We start from the raw sequence: 23,738 nt of genomic DNA, 5'->3' as shown, positions 1-23,738 counted from the left end.
TTTTCTTAGAAAAATTCATTGAAAAAGTTGTTGAAAGTCTATACTTGTTGCCTCTCCTTCAACCCTTGGCTATCTGGCTTCTGATGTCATCATTCAACTGAAACTGTTCTCTCCAAATATTAGGCCTTAACTGCCTTTTCTCAAGTTTCATCCTTCTCGCCCTATTGGCTACATTTGATACCCCCTCCCTCCCCTGGTCCTCCTACCTCACCTGGCTGATCCTTCTTCTTAGTCTCCTGTGCTGTTTCATTAATCTACACCATCCCCCAAACTATGGGTATTCTCTAAGGTTCTGTCCTTGACCCTCTTCTTCTCCCTTTACACTTGGTCTTGGTAACCTTATCAGCTCCCATGGAGGCTCTCATCTGACCCCTTCTCTCCACTCAGCTATCACCCTGTTTCTGGTCCTTGTCACCTGGATTATCACAACACCTTTCTCACTGGTCTCCTCACCTCAGGTTTCTCTCCACTCCATGTTTGTTGCCAGTCATTTTCCTTAAACACAAATCTGACTACACACTTCCCCTACTCAAGTGACTCCAGTGGCTCCTCACTGCTTTTTTTTAAGCTCTGAAATCCCTTCACAACCTGGCCTCAATCCTTCCAGACCCATTACTCTTCCACTTCATATTATAATTCTCATCCTGCAAAACACATCTACATGAGGTTTTTCTGGGTTCCCCATCTCCAAGGGTCCTCCCTCCCAACTATTTTGTATCTCTAATCAATGAGCATTTACCAAGCTCCTGGTAAGACACTATGGTAGGTGCTAGGGACACAATTACAAAGGAAAAGATCCCTCATAAACTTACATTCTAATGAAAGAGACAAGTACATATTTTATATGGATACAACACAGCTGAATGTGAATACAAATCTATAAAGTTGTTCAATAAAAAGGCAGGGGGCACTTGCAGCTGGAAGGCTCAGGAAAGGCTTCATGCACAAGATGCCTGAGCTGTATCGTAAAGGATGCATGTGTGGAGATGCTGGGGATGGGCAGAGGGAGGGGAAGATGGAGAGGTCAACTGGGTGCTGGAGAGGATAGGTAGGGAGAGGTGCTATCTAGGGGGAACCTATCACCCACCTCATGCTGCCTTGAACTTCAGAGGTTCAGTTCAAAGTGGCTTGATTTCTCTAAGATGGGATCTATCATAGAATGGAACAACAGGCCAAGAGCAGGTTAGGAGATGGCATCTAAACTTCCATTGGGGATCCCTGGCCAGTTAATGAATCTCTAACCATCTAAAAATGGCTGCAAGGTTCAACGCTACTCCAGCTGATGACTGGAATGAGAGCTGCCATGGCGACATCTGTCTGGCTCAATGCAGGCAGCACATGTTCTTCTTTAAAAGGAAAAGCTCGTTTGTTAAAACAGGCAGCCAGAGAACACTTAGCAAAAATAGGACAAATGATAGCCACAGAAAGCGTTGAACATCATCAGCTTATCAAGCTAATTCCTTGCTGGGCACTGTAGCACTCTGATGCCCAAAGGAACATGCACCTTCTCCCACTTCCATTATGTAGTTAGAGAGAGTCAGCCTATGGGACTCACTTGATGGGATCGGGTTACTCCCTCTGTTACAATACAATAATTCAGGCTCAGGAATTTCATTTTTGGATTGGGGAGAACAAATGAACACAACATAGTTAAGGGGGGAGGGAAGTAACCACAAGGATCTTGGCTCATACCTAGAGACCAAAAGCCAGTGACCCCAATCTGGGATAAGGGAGAATGTACACAAGTCAATGTGACAAAGTGGAATCACAGAAGTGTTGCTATGGAAGCCTGGTGACCTGGGGACTAATCCTGGTTCTACCCCTTACTGGATATATGATGGTGTCACTTGGGCAAGTTGCCTGCCCCTCACTGGATCTCAGTTTTCTTATCTATAAATGACAAGGGCTGTACAAGGCAACCTCAAAGGTCCCTCCTGCACTAGGATTTAACCGCTATAATCAAATTTCATGATATGGCTAGTAGTAACAGGACTCACATGTATGAATGACTTTGTTTGTAGATGGAAGCTCCAAACATACACACTCTGCCCCTATTTACCAGGTCTCTGGTAACTTTGGGACGCCCAGAGACAAGGAGGAGATAAGAGCTGGCTGTTTCCATGAATTGATTAGATTTAGTAACAGGTCTTGAGTAGAAAATGATGAAATGAAGGGAATCTAAGCTCACATCCAGAGTCAGAAGTCATGGATTTAGTTTGAATCTCACTTCAGGGAGGTTAGGTGATGGGACAAGTCATCTAATGTCTTTGGGCCTCACTTAAAGTTCAGTCTAGACATTATCTAACTAAGGTCTCTTTCAGTTCTAAATCTACAACAAAGACAATGACCATGAAGTTAGTCTTTGTGCCTCCAATTCATCATCTGCAAAACAGATGTTCTAAGGAAAGCATTTTGTAAATCTGAAAGTATAACAGACATATGACCCAGTGGCAGTATCATTGTTATCAACTACTGGAGAAGAGGCCATGGCAATAATTGGTCTTAACTAATTCCCTTTCTCTACTTAGGAAGTGTGCACATGAAATGAGATCTGCAGACAGTTTCAATTGGTTCCCAAGAGAGAGAGAGAGAGAGAGAGAGAGAGAGAGAGAGAGAAAGAGGTTCAGCTGCAGCTGCTGTAATTAGCAAAGAATTGGCTCAGGGGAAAAGGCTGTGATCTTATTGAAGGTGCCTTGGAGATGAAGGCCTTTGGGGCCTAATGCCACTAGACAGACATCCCAATACTATTCCTAGGCAAGGGGCTAAAGGTGACCGTGCTATATGGGGACTGGGCAGTTCACGGTCTTTGGGGAGAAAAACAAACTAACAAACTTGTGTCTATAGAGAGTGAAGAGAAAACAGGGTGGAGCGGGGCAGTGAGCACCCACAGGTGTTTTTTGGGCTGGAAACAACCAGTCAAGTCCCTTTCAACTTGTTGGCTATAATTGCTAAAGGGCTTTGGGATCTCTCTGTGCAAAGGGGCTGTGGAATAACTTGGTGAGGTTTCATGAGAGAATGATTAGACTTAGGCTGATCTGGCCAAACAAATGAGAATTAGAAAATGCCTCCCCATTCTCCCCTGAAGATTAATAAGAACAGTTCACATTTATAGAGCAATTTACAGTTTGGAAAGCACTCTCCTCACAAGAGCCCAAACCAGGGAACGGCTTGCCCACAGTTATGAAGTTGATATTCAATGGAGACAGGACCTGAACTGAGGTCTTCTGACTGAGCTCAGCATGCTCCAGTGTCCCCAACAACAGCAAACATTTACGTGATCTTTCATAGACAAAGATCTCCTGTGATCTTTACGTTAATTTTGTGAGGGAAGATAATGTGAGTATATGATCATCTTCCCTTTCCAGAGAAGGAAACTGAGGTGCAGGAAGGGGAAGTGTTCCTGTCTTGGTTTACATCCCTGTTTATCCTTTCAAGTCCTACTCAAATTTCAACTCCTGGAGGCTTGGAGGAGTGAGAGGCTGCAGGGGAGCATCTCAGTAACTCTTCAGTACCCTCAAGGACAGCCACCCAAGTACCAAGAGAAATGGGCAAAACAAGCCCCAATACAATGAGCATATTGTGGAAGAGATACAGAGGGAGAAATGCCAGGAGAAAAATGTATCAAATACCAGCAGCAGAAGATAGGAAACCAGCACTTCCTCAAATTCTGGAGTAAACGAAGCTAAGCAGCAGTGCCTCAATGAAGCCTTTGCCAAAGACCTGGCCAGTAATGCTCTTCTTCAACCTCACTCATGGAAGCACTGACCATGGAGTGTTTTACGGTATGACCGGTCTCATCGCAGCTCAGCTCCACTAGTCTATGAGCTTCCAATTTTAAGTCCCACTGCTCCTTTCATTATATTAAGGGACCATGCCCATGACACTCCCCTCTCACTCCACACTTCCCTCATGTTAAAATGGAACCTTCAATTTTCAATTACTCTCACTTTTTCCTTCAAAATTCTCCCGTTTTACTTCTTTTCCCCAAAATTCTGAGGTCAGAACTGGCCCGTTGGACCTCCCCCTCCCCAGCGGGGTATTTGCCTTTTACCTCTTTTGTTCTGTCTGATCATTACCCTAACTGCCATACTCTGCTCTATGGAGCTCTCTCCATTCACTGGAGAACCTACAGTGGCTCTGATCACTGGGAGACCTGGGACACTCATTAGGACCAGCTCTGTGGAGGCTCAGTCACAAAGTCAGGTGGTGGGAAGAGTGTCAGAAGATCTGTCCTAGGTTCCTGTTATTATCATGGATCCTGATAATGAACTCTATTGAATAATATGAATTTTCCTAAAACACATCTCTGCACATGCTATTTTCCATCTGCTCAAAAACTTTTAACAGCTATATTCACAAGTATGTAGTGCTTGGTCCTCTCTGCTGCCTTGCGGCTATACCCATATATGGGAAAGGCTTTGGGAGTTAACCCCGAGGAAAAATCAGGAGCCAGAGTCCCTTAGGCAGTTGGATGTTGGACATCACATCCCTCTGGCAACTCCTGAGGTGGCACTGGTGCCAAACTGTATTTGCTCTGCCTCTCCTTTGGATCCACCAATGTCGCGGAGAGGGGAGAAACCTGCTGCATGGGCAACAGCTTGTTTTCCATATTGATCTGCCCAGGCCAGCGCCCTGGAGAGGACACTCCAGCTACTCCTCATGGGGTAGATACAACACGGGATGTGGCAGTTACTGGTTATAAGTCACTCAGGAGCTTCGGCTCCTGTAATGGACTGCACAGCCACACTGTGGCCTGTGGCTCTTTAAGGCGCTGATCCACGGTCGTCCTCGACTGGTGGAGGAGGCCTACTACTACTACTAGTGCTTGGTAAAACCTTCAAGTGCTTTCATGTTAACTGGGCCAACTTGTATATTACTAATCTTTCTGATCCTCAGTTTCCTTATCTGCAGAAGGGGGCCAAATAACTTGCCCTTAGTCACATAGCTAGTACCAAGCCCAACATACTTGGATAAAAGTCCAGTGCCTATTCCCACTAGAGCACACTGTTTCGATGGCCCAGGTCTGAATTCCCTAGCGTGGCATTCAAAACCCTTCACAATCTGGCCCAAACCAACTAATATAAACCAATTCCTTATGACTTCTTTACATGTTAACTCCAGCTAAATTGGTTCATCTGATCCCAAGCATTCTTACTTTTGTGCATTTGTTTACTGTCTTCAGTTTGAAATGCCTTCTTCTTCCTCCAAGGTCCAACTCAAATACCACCTCCTTCTGGAAGTTCTCACTGACTTCCAGTCTACAATAATCTTCCCCTTCTCTGTTCTCTTATGATCTTGTCTGTACAAAAAATCTATTATCCCCTATAGTCTTTTATTCTTAAGTCTTGTTTTATCCACTGAAGACAATATCAGAGACTATCTTAATTTTATATTCCTAGGAATTGGCAGGAATCTTTGAAATCATCTAGTTTACTCCTTATATAAAACAAATTCCCCACTCTATCATGCCATCAGGTGAGCACCCAAATCCTCCATGAATACCCACTCCATCATAACAAACTCACTGACCACAGAAAAACCCCAACTATTGAAGAGTACTAATTATACACTAATTATACTGACATAAAAATATTAATAATAATAATAGCAGATAATATTTTACCTCATTTGTTCTTTTTCTTTTGACGGGGCAGTGAAGGTTAAGAGACTTGCCCAGGGTCACACAACTAGTAAGTGTCTGAGGCTAAATTTGAACTCAGGTCCTCCTGAATCCAGGGCCAGTGCTTTATCCACTGTACCACCTAGCTGCCCCTCATTTGCTCTTTATAACAACCATAAAGTGGTGCTATCATTAGGATGTGAATTCAGGTTTTCCTTCCTTTGAATCAAACAACTCTCCTACCATTGTCTAGCTGAAATTTGTCTCCATGGCACCAGGGGATATATCCTGTTTTACCCCTTGGTTTTTCAAAATGGGATCTGGTGAACTGTCAAGGGAACCTGATGGTATCAGGAGAACTGACTTTAATCTAGAAAGAAGATCAGGGATTTAGGGCTGAAAGGGACCCGGAAGGCCATCTAATCCAAACTAAAAAACAGACTGAGAAAAAGTGACCTGCCCAAGATTATTGAAGTACTCAGTCACAGTGCTCAGAATGGAGCTCAAATCCTCAAACAATCCCTAGGAAAAATAGTAAAATGTGCTGCAAGTAAAGGAATTCCTTACATTTATACTGCACTTCTTACATGTGACTACACTGACCTTCCAATTCTCTCAAGCACATTTAAGTGTTATTTGTTATTATGCCCTTTTTACAGATGAGGAAACAGACTCCAAAAGCAAAACGATCTGCTCTGAATCCCAAGTGGAAAGATGCAGGTTTCAAATCCAGATCTTCCACATGCAAATGAAGTATACTCTTTCTACAACACTCTGCTTTACTAGTATGTATCACAAGATCAGAGAAAAATCATGACTATACAAGGATAAAGGATGATCACAGAAGGTATAATGAACAATTCTGAATCTTGTATACACAAAACCAATTTAGTTAAAATTAGAAGGGAAGTAGGTAATGTGTGAGATTCTGCAGTAAGTTTCTCTGATAAAGGGCTAATTTCTAAAATATATGGGGAACTAAATAAAAGTTGTAAGAATAAGTCATTTCCCAATTGATAAATGGTCAAAGGAACAAGCAGTTTTCAGAGGGAGAAATCCAAGCTATTAATAGCAATGTGAAAAAAATGCTCTAAATGACAAAGAACTAGAGAAATGCAAATGAAAGTAACACTCATCAGATTGGCAAAGTTGATAAAAAAGGAAAATGACAAATGTTGAAGGGGTTGTGGGAAAACAGGTTCATTCTTGGATTGGTAACGAAGCTGCAAACTGGTCCAGCCAATCTGGAAAGCAGTTTGGAACCATGCCCCCGCCAAATTACTAAACTCTTTGATGCAGTAATACTACTACAAAGTTTATACCCTAAAGTGATGAAAGAAAGAGTAAAAGAACCCAAAAATTGGGTTGTTGGATATTTTTGTGGCAACAAAGAAATAAGGAGGTGCTCATTACTGGCATATGAATATAAAATATTGTTGTGCTCTAAGAAATGATGAAGGGGATGGTTTTGAGAAACCTAGGAGATCTGTAAGAACTGATTGATGTAGAGTGAAGTGAGCAGAATCAGGAGAACAGTTTATACAACCCTGTAAAGACAAACAACTCTGAAAGACTTAAGAATACTGTTCAATATAATGACTAATCCTCCTGACAGACTCAAGGTGTATACTGGATATTGGATATAACTAATCTGGCCATGGCAAGGATTTATTTTGCTTGACTATGCAGATTTGTTACAAGGTTGTTTTTCTTTCTTTTTCAACTGGGAAGGGGGGAAGATGGATGGGTAAGAGAGAAAATAGATTTTTGTTTATTGAAAAAAAAAAAGTTAAGAAGAAAAACACGTCCCTAAACTAGGGGAGATAGGAGAGCTGGGTTCTACTACTGCCTTGTCCTTTGATAAGTTGAGTGACCCCGAGTATGTCAATTCCTATCTCTGGGGCTCATTTCCCCTCTCTCTAATGACGAGACTGACATCCTATGCTCTATTGTTTTATATTCTTGGGTCCTGATCAGCTGATATTCTGATGCTATGGCCATTTATAAGAGCATAAAGACAAACAGGTAAAGGATTTGCTAGTATCCCTCTCACATACAAGCCTTCTTGTATCTTGTATCTTCTATCCTATTTCTCTGGCTGCCACGATTAAAAATAGCATCCCACAATTTGCAATAAAAGTGGCTCTTAAGGATTTTTTGAACAGCAGGCAATCATGGCTCCAACTTATTATATAAGGGTATAAAAGATGAATGACGGAAGTATCATTCTGACAGAAGCAGAGCCTGCTCCCCAAGCCCTGTCCATGTGACAGGACACCACATTGCTCCTTTTCAGCTTGCTCCCAACCTTTACATGCTTCCAAAAGACAAAATTATAGCAGAGTGCACATGTAAATGCCAACATGATCATCTGTCATTCAAAGACAAACTATTCACAAAGAATAGGGACAGCAAACACTGAGGTACAAATCCTATCCAGCAAGCACAGGATAGAAAACTAAGACCTGAATCTATCTAAAGGCGTGAGGGGGATGGATGGCCATAAGAGAGTATGGAGATGCACAATGCTGGCCTTAACTTAACATTGGACTGATGTGGGGATTTCTGAGTTGAGGACAGACGCATCCCAGAAGACCCATTATGGAAGAAAGAAAAATGAATGAATGAACTGGGAGTCAGGAAACGTGGGTTCAGATCTTGAATCTATTACATATTAGCTTGGGATGTCACTTCCCCTTCTCTGGGTAAGAGATTCCTCATATGAGAAATGAGATTAGTCATACTTGTACCTATGTCACAAAGGTGTTAGAATCAAATGCATATAAAGTGCTTTGTAAACTTGAAAGGTCTATATAAATGACCTATCATTATCATCTTTGAAGGCATTGAACAGTATAGTATGATCTTTCCTTTTAGTCCTGGTATTCCTTCTGGTCCTCATATCTGATGATCTTCTGAAATTCCTTCCAGCTCTAATAGTCTATAATTTTAGGATTCTAAAATCCAGAAAACCATTGCCTTCTATAATGAAAGGTTATTTAAGACATGGGGAGTAATGGCTAAAGAAGAAAAAAAAAACCCACAAAGCAAGTGGGTGCTGGTTCTGGCTCTCCTTCCAGGCCTCTTCACCACAAACTTCCCTTCTCTTTCTAACAATTGATTCTTACCTCGGTGAGAGAAGAGGGAAATCAATGGCTTAATAATGCCTGAAGACCTTTGTATTGTTCCAGCCCCTTTCACCAGAGCATCTTAAAAGTATTATTACTGCAAAGAAAATAGTCTCCCCAGGGCCAGGGGCATCTGTAGAAAAAAGTCAAATTGTTTTTCCCCTCTTTCTTCATCCTCTTTAGATGCACAAGAGGCAAGAGAGGAGGCCTCAGTGCCTCTAAGGGCCATATGCTGCCTCACCATAGGCAAACACACCTGTTTTGCAGTCTTTGGTGATGGCTAATGTACCAAGGGAGAAAATAATGAGGACAAAGGGCCACTATTAAGCGTGACTTACCTAATCTGGACTGGGACTCAAGCCCTGGGCTCTAGCTTCATTATGGGCTGGGGTGCTTGGAAAGATTTCCATGGGGAGGTGGGCTGTGACCCAGCCTTGAAGAATAAATGTTAAGTAGAGTCTAGTTGGGGAGGAAACAGAAAAAGCAGAGATGCTTTCAAGGGGCTGTGACCAGACCAGACTGGCCTGGGAAGAGGTTTCCTATTACAAAGCAGGTGACCACAGACCTTGACTAAGACTGAATCACAGGGCGGACAATGTGGGATGGCTGTGAGCAGTGCTGGTCAGGGGTTTGGTGCAGTGGAAAGAGCTGTAAGCTAGAAATCAGGGGAGCCTGGTTCTGGGGCAAACACTGGGTAAATTCAGCTAAACCACTTCCCCTTTTCTAGGCATTAGTGTCCCCACTGACACAGGGAGGGAGCTACTCCCAAGAGTTCCTGTTAAATTGGGACAGAAAAGCTCGTGTGAAGCTTTAGACAATTCCCTAACTCCAGTTTTTCCAGCCCTGATCAAGTCATTCAAACTCCAACAGTTTGAGTGCCAAGGCTAAAGTGGGGTCACAATCACAAGATCCTGGCTGCAGTCGGAAGGGACCCTTTAACATAATCTAGTAATCCAATTTTCAACTTTATTTTACAGATGAGGAAACCGTAGCTCAAGAAACATGCCTATGATTTTCAGGGGAGTGGAGTATTTTTGAGATGTGCTAGTAGCCACAGCTAAATTGTGCTAGTAGCCACATCTAAATTTCAGTTTATTTTCAAAGCAAATTTTTTTTTCTTAATTTCAGTTCAGAGAGTGAACCTAATCCCTGAAGGGGGAAAACAAGTTAGTTGCTAGTTTGGGGTGTGGCTTATTCACAGTCCCCTATACTCAGGATTACTGCCTGCCCCACATTAACCTTTGGCTAATGAGCCAAATGAGACAGAGAACCAGTCATCCCAACTGGTTACTAACAACAAAGAATTCTTCACTTGTGACCACTGCTTCTTTTTCTGCCTGGTGCAAGATTGGATGTTTCTGGTAAGATGTTGATATAATCTGCCAAAATCTGAAAGTACTACACACCCATTCACAGCCTTGGACTTGCCTCCTAGGACATGTCTTGGACATGTCAAGAACATCTAGATGCAAATGCAGGAACAACTGGAGGCCAGTTTGATTCACCATTTCCCAAACAAATAAAAGAGACACAAAGTGAGGCAAAGTCAACCTATCCATGTGACTTCCCAGTTATAAAAAAAAAAAAAAGATGGATGTTCAAAAAGCCTAAGTCAACTCTCACAAAGCCCTTGTCTCTACCTCAAAACACACATATGATGCTGAAGGATGCTGGAATTCAGAATTCCACAACAATTTGCCTTATCTCACAGAACTTCCCACCAGATACTTTGCTGTGGCAAAATTAGGGCATCTTTCATAAACACAATGAATCGGTTTTCTGGCTCCATAATTTTGCTTCATCCATTTCCTACATTCAACCTTCTCTCAGTTGAGATTCAATCCATGGCAAGGCTCAGGTCAAATTCTATCTCCTCCAGGAAAGTACTTGAGTCTCTTCCCTTCCTCCTTCCCCTAACGCAGTCAAGAAATGGTCTTTCTTCTCTCAGATTTAATAACCTTTTGTGTTCATTATATTACCATCTTCTATTCTACTTTATGGCCACTGTATATTTACCCTCTGTTTTGTATCCCCATGTATCCCTAAATTCAGGGACTGTGGTTGGTGCTTAAAGCACCAGTCAAGGCATCAAAGGGTTTAGGATTAAATCCCAGCTTTGTAATTACTATGTGTGATCTTGTCCAAGTCAGTTGACAGCTTTCACCCTCAGTTTCCTGATCTATGAAATGGAGCTAATACTTGTATTATGTAATGCACCAGACTGTAGTGAAGAAAGCTCTTTATAAAATGTTATAGAATCATGTCAACTTCCTAATGAAATATTTAATTAAAAATATTCTTCTGGTGATGCTAAATGGCTTAGAATCATGACCTACCACAGTTTCTGAAGAACTGAAATTCTCACTTTCCTATAGGACATGGGGAAGGTGCATGGTGAGTACAATTGGACTGCAACACATTCCCAACAAAGAAATGAGCAGAAGTGGATTAAAGGCTGACACTGGGGAGACCTATGACTGTAAAAGGAGGTGGGCTGGGCATGTATCAAGTGGGGTGGTAGCTCCAGTTATCCATGAAATGTCAAGAGGTTGAGAGGAATTGGATTTCTAAGGTCTCTTTCAGCTCTAGATAACTATGGTCTCAAGGTGGGCTCCTTCCACATTAACCTTTGGGTGGTAACCCTGTGGAGGCTTTAAAGTAGGATGTGACCCAAACCATCACAGAGTGAGAAGGCATGGATGGGTTGCAATCTAGACCCACTAGAGGGATGAGATTAGAGACTCTTGGAAGCATTTCTTTGAGTAGCACATAGGCACTTCATACATTGTTATTAAATGAATTTCAATCAACTCATATTACACAATACCATCAAAGAGATCTTAAAAAAGAAACTTCCATCTTTCTCTGTGGCCTGGAGCATTTGGGTGGCCCCTTCTCAGTCTTGTCAGTCTCTGGATAACACTTTCTCTTCCAAAGAAGCAAAATAGAAAATCTGACCTTTGTATAATGCTAGTTGAGTTATAGCTTTCCCCTGGCACCTCTAACTGAAATGGAAATTCCTTTAAAGTCGGGAAATTCATCACAGTAGTTTATGGTATTGATTTATTTTAAATGTCATTGGCAGTTTTAAGACTTGCCTTGACTGAATGCTAGAAATGATGAAAAGGCCTGCCTTCCTTTGATTATGTAATGCTAACAAATAAACCACCAGGGGGCTGAAAGAGAACCTGTGAATAAGTAGATAAAGATGCTTGAACTAAAGACTCTCAAATTCTTTGTCACTGGGACTTAAATGCATCATCATTGGAAACTTTCACTGACCAAGAGCCCTGAGCTCACCATGCATACAACAGGTGAGGGAATCTGGTATGGTGGAGAGAGAACACTTGATGGGGAGGGAATCCATGTTCTGGTCTTTGGCTCTGTTACTCTGGGAGAAAACTCTCCACACATCACTACATTAGGAGAACAAAATGGTTAGACTAGATGGTCCCTTTCCAGTACTGACATTCTAGGATTCTCTGATCTTCTGGTGCCCATGATCCAATGTAGCAAGCCAATCCAACAAGCATTTTCAAGAGTAGTCTCTGAACCCCATAACAGCTGGTCTCACATATGTCACCTACATGATTTAATGTAAAAGGAACTCTGGTACTTTGGGGCCAACTTCCCCAAAATATAAACTCCACCACCTGCTAGCCCACCAGTTTCATACTTTAAATCTTCAGGCATAATGGGACCAAAAAAAAAATAAGAGGTGGGCAAAGAATGACAGGAAGGAAGAAAGGACAGCTGACTGGGGAGGCAGGGAGAACCCCCAAAATATTTACCTATTTCCTCCTAAATTATAAGGAGCAAAGGATACAAATTATGAAACACGGGGTATCAGAGCTAGATTAAATTCATCTAATCCTAGGGATTAGTCTTGAGAAGAGAAAGAGATATTGGAGGCCATCTAAACCCTTCATTTTACAGAAGAAGAAACAGAGGCCTAGAGAAGAAAAGTGATTTGCCCCAGATCCCATAGTTAGTGAGAAGCTGGATGGCTGAACCCTGGTGTCCAGCCTGGGTCTCAGTTCTTTCCACCATAACACACAGTGTGCACAGGAGAAGATATGAAGAGGCAGTCGGAGTTTTAAGTAAATAGCTGCAGGGCAGGACTGTCCCCTCCTGCTTTTGATTGTCCTGCATTTACTATTCCACAGAGCAGCACAGTGTGGATTTTCCCCAGAGGGCACTGCTCCTGTTACATAACTCAGCAGCATCACATTAGCACAGCAGAGTGATCACAGATGGCAACGGTAGAGGCCAAACACAGGCCACTCGGGAGCTCCGTGATGCCAGGCAGGGCCTTTGAAAAAGACATTCTTACCCTAGGAAGGAAAAGGGCTCCAAGATTCTGGCATGTACAATGGCACCTAATGCTTGAAGGGAGAATTTATTGCTGTCTCGTTTTCCAAGAGAAAAAAGGCCATATTCATTAAGAGCTACAGAACCTTCGGTACAACATAAACTGAGGGATCTGTTTCTTCATCTATAAGACAGGGAATGACAAGACTTCTGCCTCACAGGGATGCTATGAAGAAAGTACTTCGCAAACCATGGTGATGTCAATGTGTTATTAATTTTTTACCCTCCCTGCTCACTTCCCCCCCAGCTCACAAGACGTGTACTTTGTTATTACAGTAATTCATTAATACAAAGAATCTTGGAGCTAGAAAGGACCTGGAAGACCATATAATCCACCCTAGTGACTCCAGAATATTAAGAAGTGATCAGTCTTCTACCATGGGGCATACATATCTCCTCTCTCCTTTTGGTTATTTCATGGTTCATCAGCCCTTAAAAAAGACACACCAAAAAACCCTTTATCAGTACTGTCTACATCACCTTCATTTCCAAATATATTTCTCTTGTATAAAGCAGTTCATCAAAACAGCTGGGGGGGGGCAGCTAGGAGGCACAGTGGATAGAGCACTGGCCCTCGAGTCAGGAGGACATGAGTTCAAATCCGGTCTCAGTCACTTGACACTTACTAGCTGTGTGACCTTGGACAAGTCACTTAACCCCCATTGCCTCACAAAAATAAAATAATAAAATCAGAGATTCAAGAACCTATAATATAGTACAAACTATTACCCTGTAGAATCAGCTCCCTTACTTTGACCCCTTAGTAGGCCTGCACAGCCTTTGAATATTTCCAGCAAGGGAGCTCACTGCCTCAGAAACAGCCCATATGACCTTATCACAGAACTAGAGCTAGAAGGGACCTTTCAAGATCACCTGATGCAACCCTTCACCTTACAGTTGAGATCTAGCTACATCCAATGACTTAACTCAAGTTTATACAAATAGCAAGTAGGAAGATCCAGGACTTGGAAAAAAGGCTCTTGAACTTTAAATCTAGAACTATCCAGTGTACCATTTTGCAACCTTCAATCTTGGTAAAGGTGGAAGACTATGGGTATGGAGTTTTACATATACTACCAGACACAAATGATGAGTTAGTTAGTTTTGGTAAAATGCTTTTGTTCCCTCTTTTATTCTTTGTTAGAAGGGATGGAATAGGGGGCAGCTAGGTGGCGCATTGGATAGAGCACTGGCCCTGGATTCAGGAGGACCTGAGTTCAAATCTGGCCTCAGACACTTAACACTTATTAGCTGTGTGACCCTTGGCAAGTCACTTAACCCCAATTGCCCCACCAAAAAAAAAAAAAAAAAAGGGAGGGAATGGCTCACTGGGAAGGGATATATTAATATATTTAGAAATGATATAAAAACAAAAGTTTTTTTTAAACATTTAAAAAATAAAGGAGTTTCAAAAGTCCACTGATCAATGAGAGCTCTAGCCTCCACCTAGCCATAACTCATGTAAATCTGTATTTTGGTTGTTCAATTGTGTCTGACCTTCTTGATCCCATTTGGAGTTTTCTTGGCAAAGATACAGGGGTAGTTTGCCATTTCCTTCTCCAGCTCATTTGACAAATAAGGAAACCTAGGTAAACAGGGTTAAGTGGCTTGACCACGGTCACAGAGCTAGTATCTGAGGCCAGATTTGAACTCATGAAGATGACTCTTCCTGACTCCAAGCCCAGTGCTCTATCCAGTGCACTACCTAGTTGCCCTGTAAATCTATATTACAGACAGGAGACACAAAACAATTTAAAAGGGGCTTAAAATACAAAGCAGTCAACTTTGCTACTTGTCAGTTACATTACTAATAGGTTTAAAATTCATAGATGTATTGAAAGTAGATCAATGCACCTCTCTTCACAAATTATACATTTCATACCCTGTTCCTTTCTGCAATTTAATTAAATGCCTATTATGTGCAAACCCTGGCACTCATTGGGGTGCGGCACTCATTGGGGATACAAAGATGAAATTAGATATACACCTCCTTTGGGAAATTTGTAATCTAAGAGGAGATATAAACAGATGAGTATGATATAAAGCAGAATGTGATTAAGTGCGAAGAAGTCCAGGAAAAGTGTTAAGAGAAATTTGAGGTAGTGGAGGTGAACTGAACCAAAGTCGAGGGGCTTCAACAGCTGGAATAAGAGCTAGGAGGCCCTTTCAGGTGGGGTGGGGAGGAGGAGTCTTCATTAATTTTTCCAATTTAAAGCAGTGTTTAGGAGGTCAAGCCACACAGCTTCCCCTCCTCTAGCTTCATCCATACACTGCTTACCTGACCTGCACGCTCACAAATGCCTGCTACTAGTCCTATGTTTGGTAAAACCCATCAGGATAACCAGAAAGACAAGAACAAAGTACAAAATCTACTACGTATGGTTTAGCAGCATCACTTTCATAAAACGTCGCATATTTCTTATGCTTCTGGTTAATGAACTTGTTGACTCTTAAGATCATAAACCACAGAGTATCATTAGCAGTAGAAGAGACTTGAGGACACAATGTGTAAGAAATGTAGAAACCATCTTAGAATCCGCTGTCAGTGCTGGAAGTAACATTGCAGGTCATCTATTCCACTCACTCTCATTTTACCGATAAGGAAATTGAGGTCCAGAAGAAAGTGACTGATCAAGGCAGCTATGGAACTGTGGAGGGAGCACTGAACTCAGAATTAGGAGATTGGGGTTCTGGTCCCAACATTAATCACTATCTTGCTGTGACCTCAGCCAAGTCTCAATCTCTTTTACTCTCTCAGTTCATTTAAATGGGGATAATACCTGACCTGATAAGACTGTTGTGTGAGGATCTCAAAATTACAGAATTTTATTTCTGGATAAGACATAACCATCAAGTCTAACATCCTTTATCTTACAAACAAGAAAACTAAAGCCAAGAGAAGAAAACGCCTAAAAAGATCAAAGACAGAAGTAGGGTATCGTGCAGGGGGAAGAAAGAACACTGGACTTAGGGTGAGAAGGGCTGGGTTAAAATCATGACTTTGGACAAGCTATATCCTCTCTAAACCTTGGTTCTTCAGCTGGGAAATAAATGGGCACTATTCTTTCACTCTATACAAGACTGATTTCAACAGAACATCTAGTGGTCCCTAAAGCATTGGAGAAGCTGCTATTATTAATTATGATTATTTGTAGTCCCTCAGAGTTGTGAAGATCAAATGAGGAATATGTAAAGTGCTCTGTAAAAGCAAAAGTATGGCATTACATAATTGTGAACAGCTGCTGCTAGCCACTGAACAAATCAGTAGCAGGCCTGGCCCCTCAAGGCCCCCCTCACTGCCACTCTGTTCCCTGCTCCCTTTTGTGGTGGCCTCACTCTTGTAAATGGCAACCATTCAAGTCTAACCTCATTTCCCTTCTGCCCTGGCTGGAGATGCACAGACCTCTTCTTCTTGTCTCCAGTCGGACTGCCAAAGTCTAGCTCCTCCTAGGCCTATCTACAGCCCCCATGATCCAAGCATTTCAACCTAGGTCTGCCCTGCTGCTGTCTCCCCAACACTTGCAGCAGCACTTGGCTTTGAATGCTCAGGACTCTCTGGGCTCAGTCAGACGTCACACGCCAGGGCCTTGGCTCAAGGAGGCCCTAGTTACGCTGTTTTGTTTATAGACATCTGCCTTGGCTGTGAATGCAGACTACCCCCCTCCCCCCACACCCTCCTCTCAGTCTTGTTGGGCCAGTGACACCTAGAACATCAGCCTGGTTGGTTTCACATTTGGACTCAAGACATAGCAGGCCAACTGCAGTAGCTGATGCAAACAAATAAGGGAGAACAAGGCCTCTGATGCCTAGCATTGAGTAATGTGCAAAAATAGATGTTTTGAAACAGAGTAGTTTGAGCCCAGAGCTTTTGTTCTTAAAGGTAAAGTGATTCAATACTACTCCGGCTCAGAAGAAAGGCCTGGTCTTGTTTAAATGGGATGGGGAGAGGCAGCACAAGAAAAGCAAGGTGCTCCCACTTGAGTTAAACAAGCTATACCAATACTGGGCTGAGCTTGAAATTTTCCAAAAAACACTCTGCTTTCTAGTTCTTTTACTAACAACCAAGCTTCTGTATCCCTGACAAACTGCCATTTGAAATCCATCCCAGCTGGCTGCAATCGCAGACCCCTGTTATCATGCTGGTGTGGAAGTATAAGAGTAGCACCTATGCTCTACTCCATTTCCATTCAGAGGAGGCTCTGTAATTAGTCCCCTCCTTATTTCACTGTCACCACAAGAGTTCAGGCCCTCATTTCCACTATTAGGTCTTCCCATCTCTACTTTCCCCCCACTTTAAGCCCTTCCCATACACACAGCCAATCTTCTTTTCCCTATGCATAAATCTTGTCACATCACTACTGTTTAAATCACTTCAATGGCTCCCTACTGGACGTGGGTTAGGAATTTAGATTTCTTAGCCACACACCAAATAACTGACCCACAAACCTATCTATCTTACCTTTCCATCCTTCCCTTGCCTCTCATTTACTATAAGACTTAGCCAAATTCTACTTTGCCAATCCCTATCCTCTTGCTTTCTCAACTTTGTGCCACCTTCTATCCTTGGAATACCCTCCTTACTGTCCCTTTTCAATTACTGTACCCTAAGCATCTTTTAAGGCCAAGATACAAGGTCATTTCATCTCCTATGAAATCTCCCAATTCCCTCTGGGAATCCTAGACCATAGAATGGAAACCAAAGCACTGGGCAGAGCAGCCTCCAAGGACAAAATCATATGTCACTCTTCTTCCCACTCTTTTATTGAGAACTCAGTAAAGCAGTGGATGAGTGCTGAATTTGGGAGGCACAGAACCCAAACTTGAATCCAGCTGCCACCTATAGCCCAAGTCACCATGGGCAAGTCACCTGACCTCTCTGGGCCTTGGTGTCCTTCATCTAGAAGGTTGGACCTCAGTTTCCTTAATCTGTAAAACAGGGACAGCACACACTACTTACCTCATACTGAAGTGAACAAAGCGTTGTGTAACTAAGAAACTCCACGTGGACAAAAGATGCTGGGATTTACATCAGGAAGGAACGTCAACAATCAATCATCTAGTCAAATGCCTTCATTTTCCAGGTGAGGAAACTCAGCCTCACTGAGGAAAAATATCCTAAGATCCTAGAGCTATTAAATAGCAGAGCCAAGATCTGAACCCAGGTCCTCTCCTCCCTGTATCACGGGAGCTGGTTTTTAGGCCCACATTTTAGGTTAGATACTGCAAGGAGAGCCCTATGGGAGACAATTAACATCCTTTAAAGGACAGTTCAAATGGGCCCCCAGAGGGTAGAAAGTGTAGGACAGAAACTGAAAGAGTCCTGGTCAATAAGGGAATCCACTTGGCCTTTTTGTTTCTAGCACTGTACCGCTAAACCCAACTGGAGAAAGGTCGTTGGAGAAGCCGGGAAAGCAGCTCCTCAATGATTCAGTATGTAAAATAACTGTGCTGAGAACATAAGAGAGGGAGACTGTTGTGCTCTGGTATCCTAGCAGACAAATGTCTCCTTGCAGAGTAGTGGGGCAGGGAAAGAAGGGAAGAGAAGGAAGGGAAAGAGCTAGAGAATGGGAATCTAAGTCATTCATGGCCAGTGTCCCCCATCCCAGAGTTGAGCCTGCTTCACTTGAGGACTGAAGATGTTACCTAGCCATCCCCCAGAGGCAAGAGGGTGTGGCTACAAGTTGACACTAAGGCTTCACTGATTAAATACTCAGTGTCAGCCTTCCACCTGTCCTAACTGTAGTATAGTGTCCTTCACACGAGAGACACCTCATGAATGTCTGTAGTGTTGTATTGGTATACACACACACACACTCACACTCACTCTTTTTTTTAGAATATATGTGTGCCACTTGATAACTTGACTAGAAGCAGCTCTGGTTGGTTCATCACAATTTATCTTTGCCTAGAGTTTCTCTGGCCTAGACTACACTCCACTTTCTTGGGGAGTCTGCTATATCTCTCAGACCAAAGAGCTGCCCACAAACCTCCTGCTCCTTCTTGACTCCAACAGGAAATGGGGTTTGTTTCTTCTCTAAAGTCCAGAGATGGCTTTGGGATTTGTCCAGCTACCAGCATGGGGGGGGGGGGGGAAGAGAACTAACCCCTTCAATCTGTTTTAAAATCCACGTCATGCCATCAGCCAACCAAGAATGGCCATGCATCTGGGTATTCTATCGCTACTGGAAACTCAGCAATTACCTTATTACCCCCTATCCTAGGTAGGCACAATTTATACTCACAAAAATCATTAACAGCTCAAGTAGTAAAAGCACTGATTTAGAGTTAAGAGGATTGGGGTTCAAATCCTCACTTTGCTGCTTGCTATCTCTGTCACACCTTGGGCAAGTAACTTCCTCTCTTGGGGCAATAATTCAGTCATCTGTAAAGTGAAGGGATTAGCACATATGACATCTGAGGTCCATTGACATTTGAAGTCTGTGACTCTATATTAAAGGTGACAAGCAATACCTATAGTAATGTGGTTCAGTGTACATAACACTTTTTATTCATATTATCTCATCTGATCCTTCGAAAAGCCTTGTGAGGTACCAAGCCTAAGTATTACCATTTGGGAGATGAGAAAATGGGGGTCCAGAGAGATTATGTGATTTACCCAAGGTCATACTGCTGTTAGTGTCAGAGCCAGGATTCAAATTTAGGTCTGACTGAAATGCTGTTACACTACAGGTATAAGTTCCTAACGTAGCCCCAAAGTTTCTTGGGATACCTCCTGGTTCTTAATAGACTTCTGTGGGGAGGAAATAACCCAGATCCAACCAAATACTCACCCAGTTATAAAACGCCCGGGATGCTTTGCCCTGAATTTTAAGCAGCACATGTGACTTGGTCCATTCTTGTTTCAAGCTCAAAGGCATCAGGTCGGTCTTGTGGGTTAGCAGCTAACATATCTTTCAAGAGCTGCTTGATCCCCTCAGACATGGAAGTCCTGCGTTTCTGGGGGATGTGCAACTCCATCTTTGGGTTCTCTAGCAGCGCTTCCCCTACGGGTACAATCTCTGTCCCCTGTTTGATGTAGGTCCCCAGCAGTTCCTTCTTGGTCTCGGAGTCAATGAACGTGATCCGCTCTATCATGGCCCAAATAATAATGCCTAGGGCAAAGATGTCCGCCTTGGCCGTGTAGTGCCCCTCCCAGACCTCAGGGGCCATGTAGAAGTCAGAGCCACAGGCTGAGGACAACCAGTATTTATTCACATTCACATTTTTGTTGTCCTGACTGCCCTCTTTCCCTCGAGGTGCCAGCCCAGCACAGACTTTGCTGAGTCCAAAGTCAGCAACCTTAAGGACAGGGACCCCAGATCTCTCAGTGATTAGGATGTTGTCAGGCTTGAGGTCCCTGTGCACGATGTGGTTTTTGTGTAGGAAGGCGATGGCACTGGTAAGCTGCAGCATGAAGCTTCGGTTGGTGGCTGGGTCAGGCCGACGGGACAGCACATACTGATTCAGATCTCCCCCTTCACAGAACTCCATGACAAACCAGAGATAGCAGGGCTCCTCTGCATAACCCAGAATCCTTTCACCTGTGTGAAGAGGACAGGAAACAGCTTCAATTGCGTGAGATGGGCTAAGTCTGACTTGTTAGGCAATGGCAATGAAAATTTTGTGGTGGGAAGAGCAACAGATACCCAGGCTCACCCAGGCTCAAAGATTTGTAGGGATCTTTGGAATGGAAGTCTGAGATCAATTAATCCAACTTCCTCATTTTACAGATAGGAAAATGAATGCCCAGTGAGCTATATGACCTGCAGAGTCACACAGGTGGTAGTAGTATGTTGCAGAGATGGATTTCAATTCAATAAATATGTGTATATACATATAAAGACACACATATCCAGTAACTACACTGCCACCCAAGTAATAATGACTCACTTTTATATATACTGCTCAAAGTTAACAACCTCACCACCTTGTAAGGTAGGGAGTGAAAATATTATCCCCATCATCTTGCAGATAAGGTAACATGTTCAAAGAGATTAAAGGAATAGCATAGGGTCACAAAGCTAATAAGTTGATGGAGCTGGAAACCCAACAGAATGTCTCTTGACTCCAAGTCCAGTGTTTTTTTCCACTGTATCATATGATGATGTCTGATCTTCTCCAACTCTAAAATGGTTGGATGGCTTCCCATTCCCTACCTAATCAAGTTTAAACTCCATTTAAGATTATTCATAACCTTGTTCTACCCTACCTGTCCCATCTCTCCTTTTACATGTGTTCTATTCCAGCCAAACTCAACTGTTTTCCACCTCTTGCCTCTTTGCTCTTGTCTTACCCTCTCCATCACTGTTCCTTTGCTTATCCTCACCTGTGCTTGGAATAAGCCTCCACCTTCATCTCCATTTACAGATGCCTCTCTCCCTTTCTCCTTTAAAGCCTGATTTATGGGCCATCTCTCTTCCTTGAAGTCTCCTTTGAGCTATTTCCACCCTACCCCACCCCCACCTCTCTTCCTGCAATTGTAAATACTCTATCTTCTTTGCTTAATCATCGTCCACCTTCGATCCATCTACGATCTCCCCGCCACCCCCCCCCCCCACCTGTCCCCATCCCTTCCACTTCAAAAACAACAACAACAACAACAAATTAGACTAAGTTCTTTAGGGCAGGACTGTTATTTTTCATCTGGGGCCAAGTCTATGAGCTTAATAACTGTTTGTTGAATCAAAATATACAGACACACACAAGCTGCTTTACAAGAGAACATTAGTGAATGGACCTTTCTTGACTTGAACCTGTTGCTATAAAAGTAAAATTTTATTATTTTAAATACTGTGTTTTCCTAGTTCACGGGACAGAGAAGTATGGTGAGATCTGGAATCAAAGTTGGAGGCATGTTACTATGACTTAAGATACCTAGCTTTTCTGAGCCTGTTTCTTTACATATAAATTGGGACTACCATGTGCCCTCTAGCATTACTTTTTATGATTCTAATAAGCACTGTTCCATTAGCTCCATACTTTGTGCAATTTGTAAGAAGTACACCACACCTACTGAAATCCCTTTTCATGCTAATTTAAGCAGTATAGTAGAAAAAGCACTGGGTTGGGAACCCCAAGATCTAGATTGCAGCCTTGGCTCTTCCTCTAGCTATGGGGACCTGGGGCAAATGACTCCTCTGATGATTCTTAGTTTCCTCATCTGCAAAATGAGAGGGAAGGGGAGGCAAGCGAACAGTAGCAAGGAAGAGATGGCAACTACTGCCAACAGCCTCCTAACTGGTCTCCTTGCCTTCTTCCCCAAGTCTCTCTCCTCCACACAGATGCTAGAGTGCACACGTCTGACCATGTCAGCCAAATACAAACTCCTCTAGGATTTAAAACTCTTCACCAAGCAGTAGGCATATTCCTTTGACTTATTTTTTGAGTTACCATGTGTCCAAAGGGGGTGTTTTACCTTAAAAACTCTAAAGGAAATTTGTGAGAAAGTGGGGAGGAGAGTGGTTAGGTAAACAAACAAAAATCTTTACATTCTTTACCTTCTAGTCTAATGTGCTTTCCTGCCATTAGCTGTTCAACTTGATGTAATAAAAATCTCACAAACCTTTGGATTAGGATTTTGGAGAAAAAGGTCCTAATTTGACTTTGCTATTAGCTCTATGACACTGAACCAGTCAATAGTCTCTGGACCTTGTGGGAAGCTAGGTGGTGCAGTGGATAAAGCACTGGCCCTGGATTCAGGGGGAACTGAGTTCAAATCTAGCCTCAGACACCTGACACTTACTAGCTGTGTGACCCCTGGGCAAGTCACTTAACCCTCACTGCCCCACCAAAAAAAAAAAAATAGTCTCTGGACCTCAACTGCCTCCTTTGTAATAAAAAGGCTGAATTTAATGGCTCTAAAGTCTACCCCACATCCAAATGCAATGACATTCACTTGTGATCCAACCCTACCATTGGTAGATTGCTTGAGTTCAGGAATTCTAAGCTGTAGTGGCCTGAAGCATTTCAACTGGGTGTCCACTTTACCAATATGGTGAGCCCCAGGGAGTAGGAAACCATTGGGCTGTCTAAGGAGGGTAAACCAACTCAGGTATTAAAAAGGACCAGTCAAAGTGCCCATGTCAGTTAGCCCATAAGTAGCCAACTGCACTTCCAGTTTAGGTGATAAGAGAAACCCTGCTTCAAAATAGAGAAGATGAATGAATAAAGCCCATTTCATTTCTAATACCGTTTTATTGTCTAAGGTCCCTCTCTATTCTAGATTTATCATACTATATTCTTTATTCTAAGGAATCCTGAATGTTCTAGGTCCTGATCTCCCTTCCAGTTATGGTAATTATTCTAAGATTCTTTTAGTTCAAATGATGCATGATTCTAAGACTAAATTATGTATAGTCTAGCATCCCAATAACATACCACTTAAAACAGGGCACATGACTGGAAAAACCACAATGGCTTTAGGTTTTAAAATTCTGCTAAGGTCAGAAGAAGCATGCTTAACCTCAGGTTTCTAACTGTGGCCCTACACATGACCTTCCTCAAAGTACACATTTCCTTGCAATAGCTCATTTCCCCTGTAATTATATAATTTGTTTATGTTGCTTTGAATCGGTGTAATACAGGTATAACCAGTTTAGGGAAGATGGATGTATTTTTTT

The 23,738-nt window shown here is 42.6% G+C and overlaps 1 protein-coding gene across 2 annotated transcripts in view; it reads right to left on the bottom strand.

The window, feature by feature from the left end:
- Positions 1 to 23,738, bottom strand: part of STK35 (serine/threonine kinase 35) — a 55,465-nt gene that overhangs the window by 14,493 nt on the left and 17,234 nt on the right. For both annotated transcript variants that reach the window (XM_043983891.1, XM_043983889.1), the window contains exon 3: positions 19,911 to 20,660. In XM_043983891.1, the coding sequence (XP_043839826.1) occupies positions 19,948 to 20,660 (713 nt within the window). In that variant the 3' untranslated portion in view covers positions 19,911 to 19,947. The remainder of the gene's footprint in view (positions 1 to 19,910; positions 20,661 to 23,738) is intronic.

The sequence above is a fragment of the Dromiciops gliroides genome, chromosome 2, assembly GCF_019393635.1.
Source record: "Dromiciops gliroides isolate mDroGli1 chromosome 2, mDroGli1.pri, whole genome shotgun sequence".
Lineage (NCBI taxonomy): Eukaryota > Metazoa > Chordata > Mammalia > Microbiotheria > Microbiotheriidae > Dromiciops > Dromiciops gliroides.
This window is presented reverse-complemented; position numbering and strand designations above follow the sequence as displayed.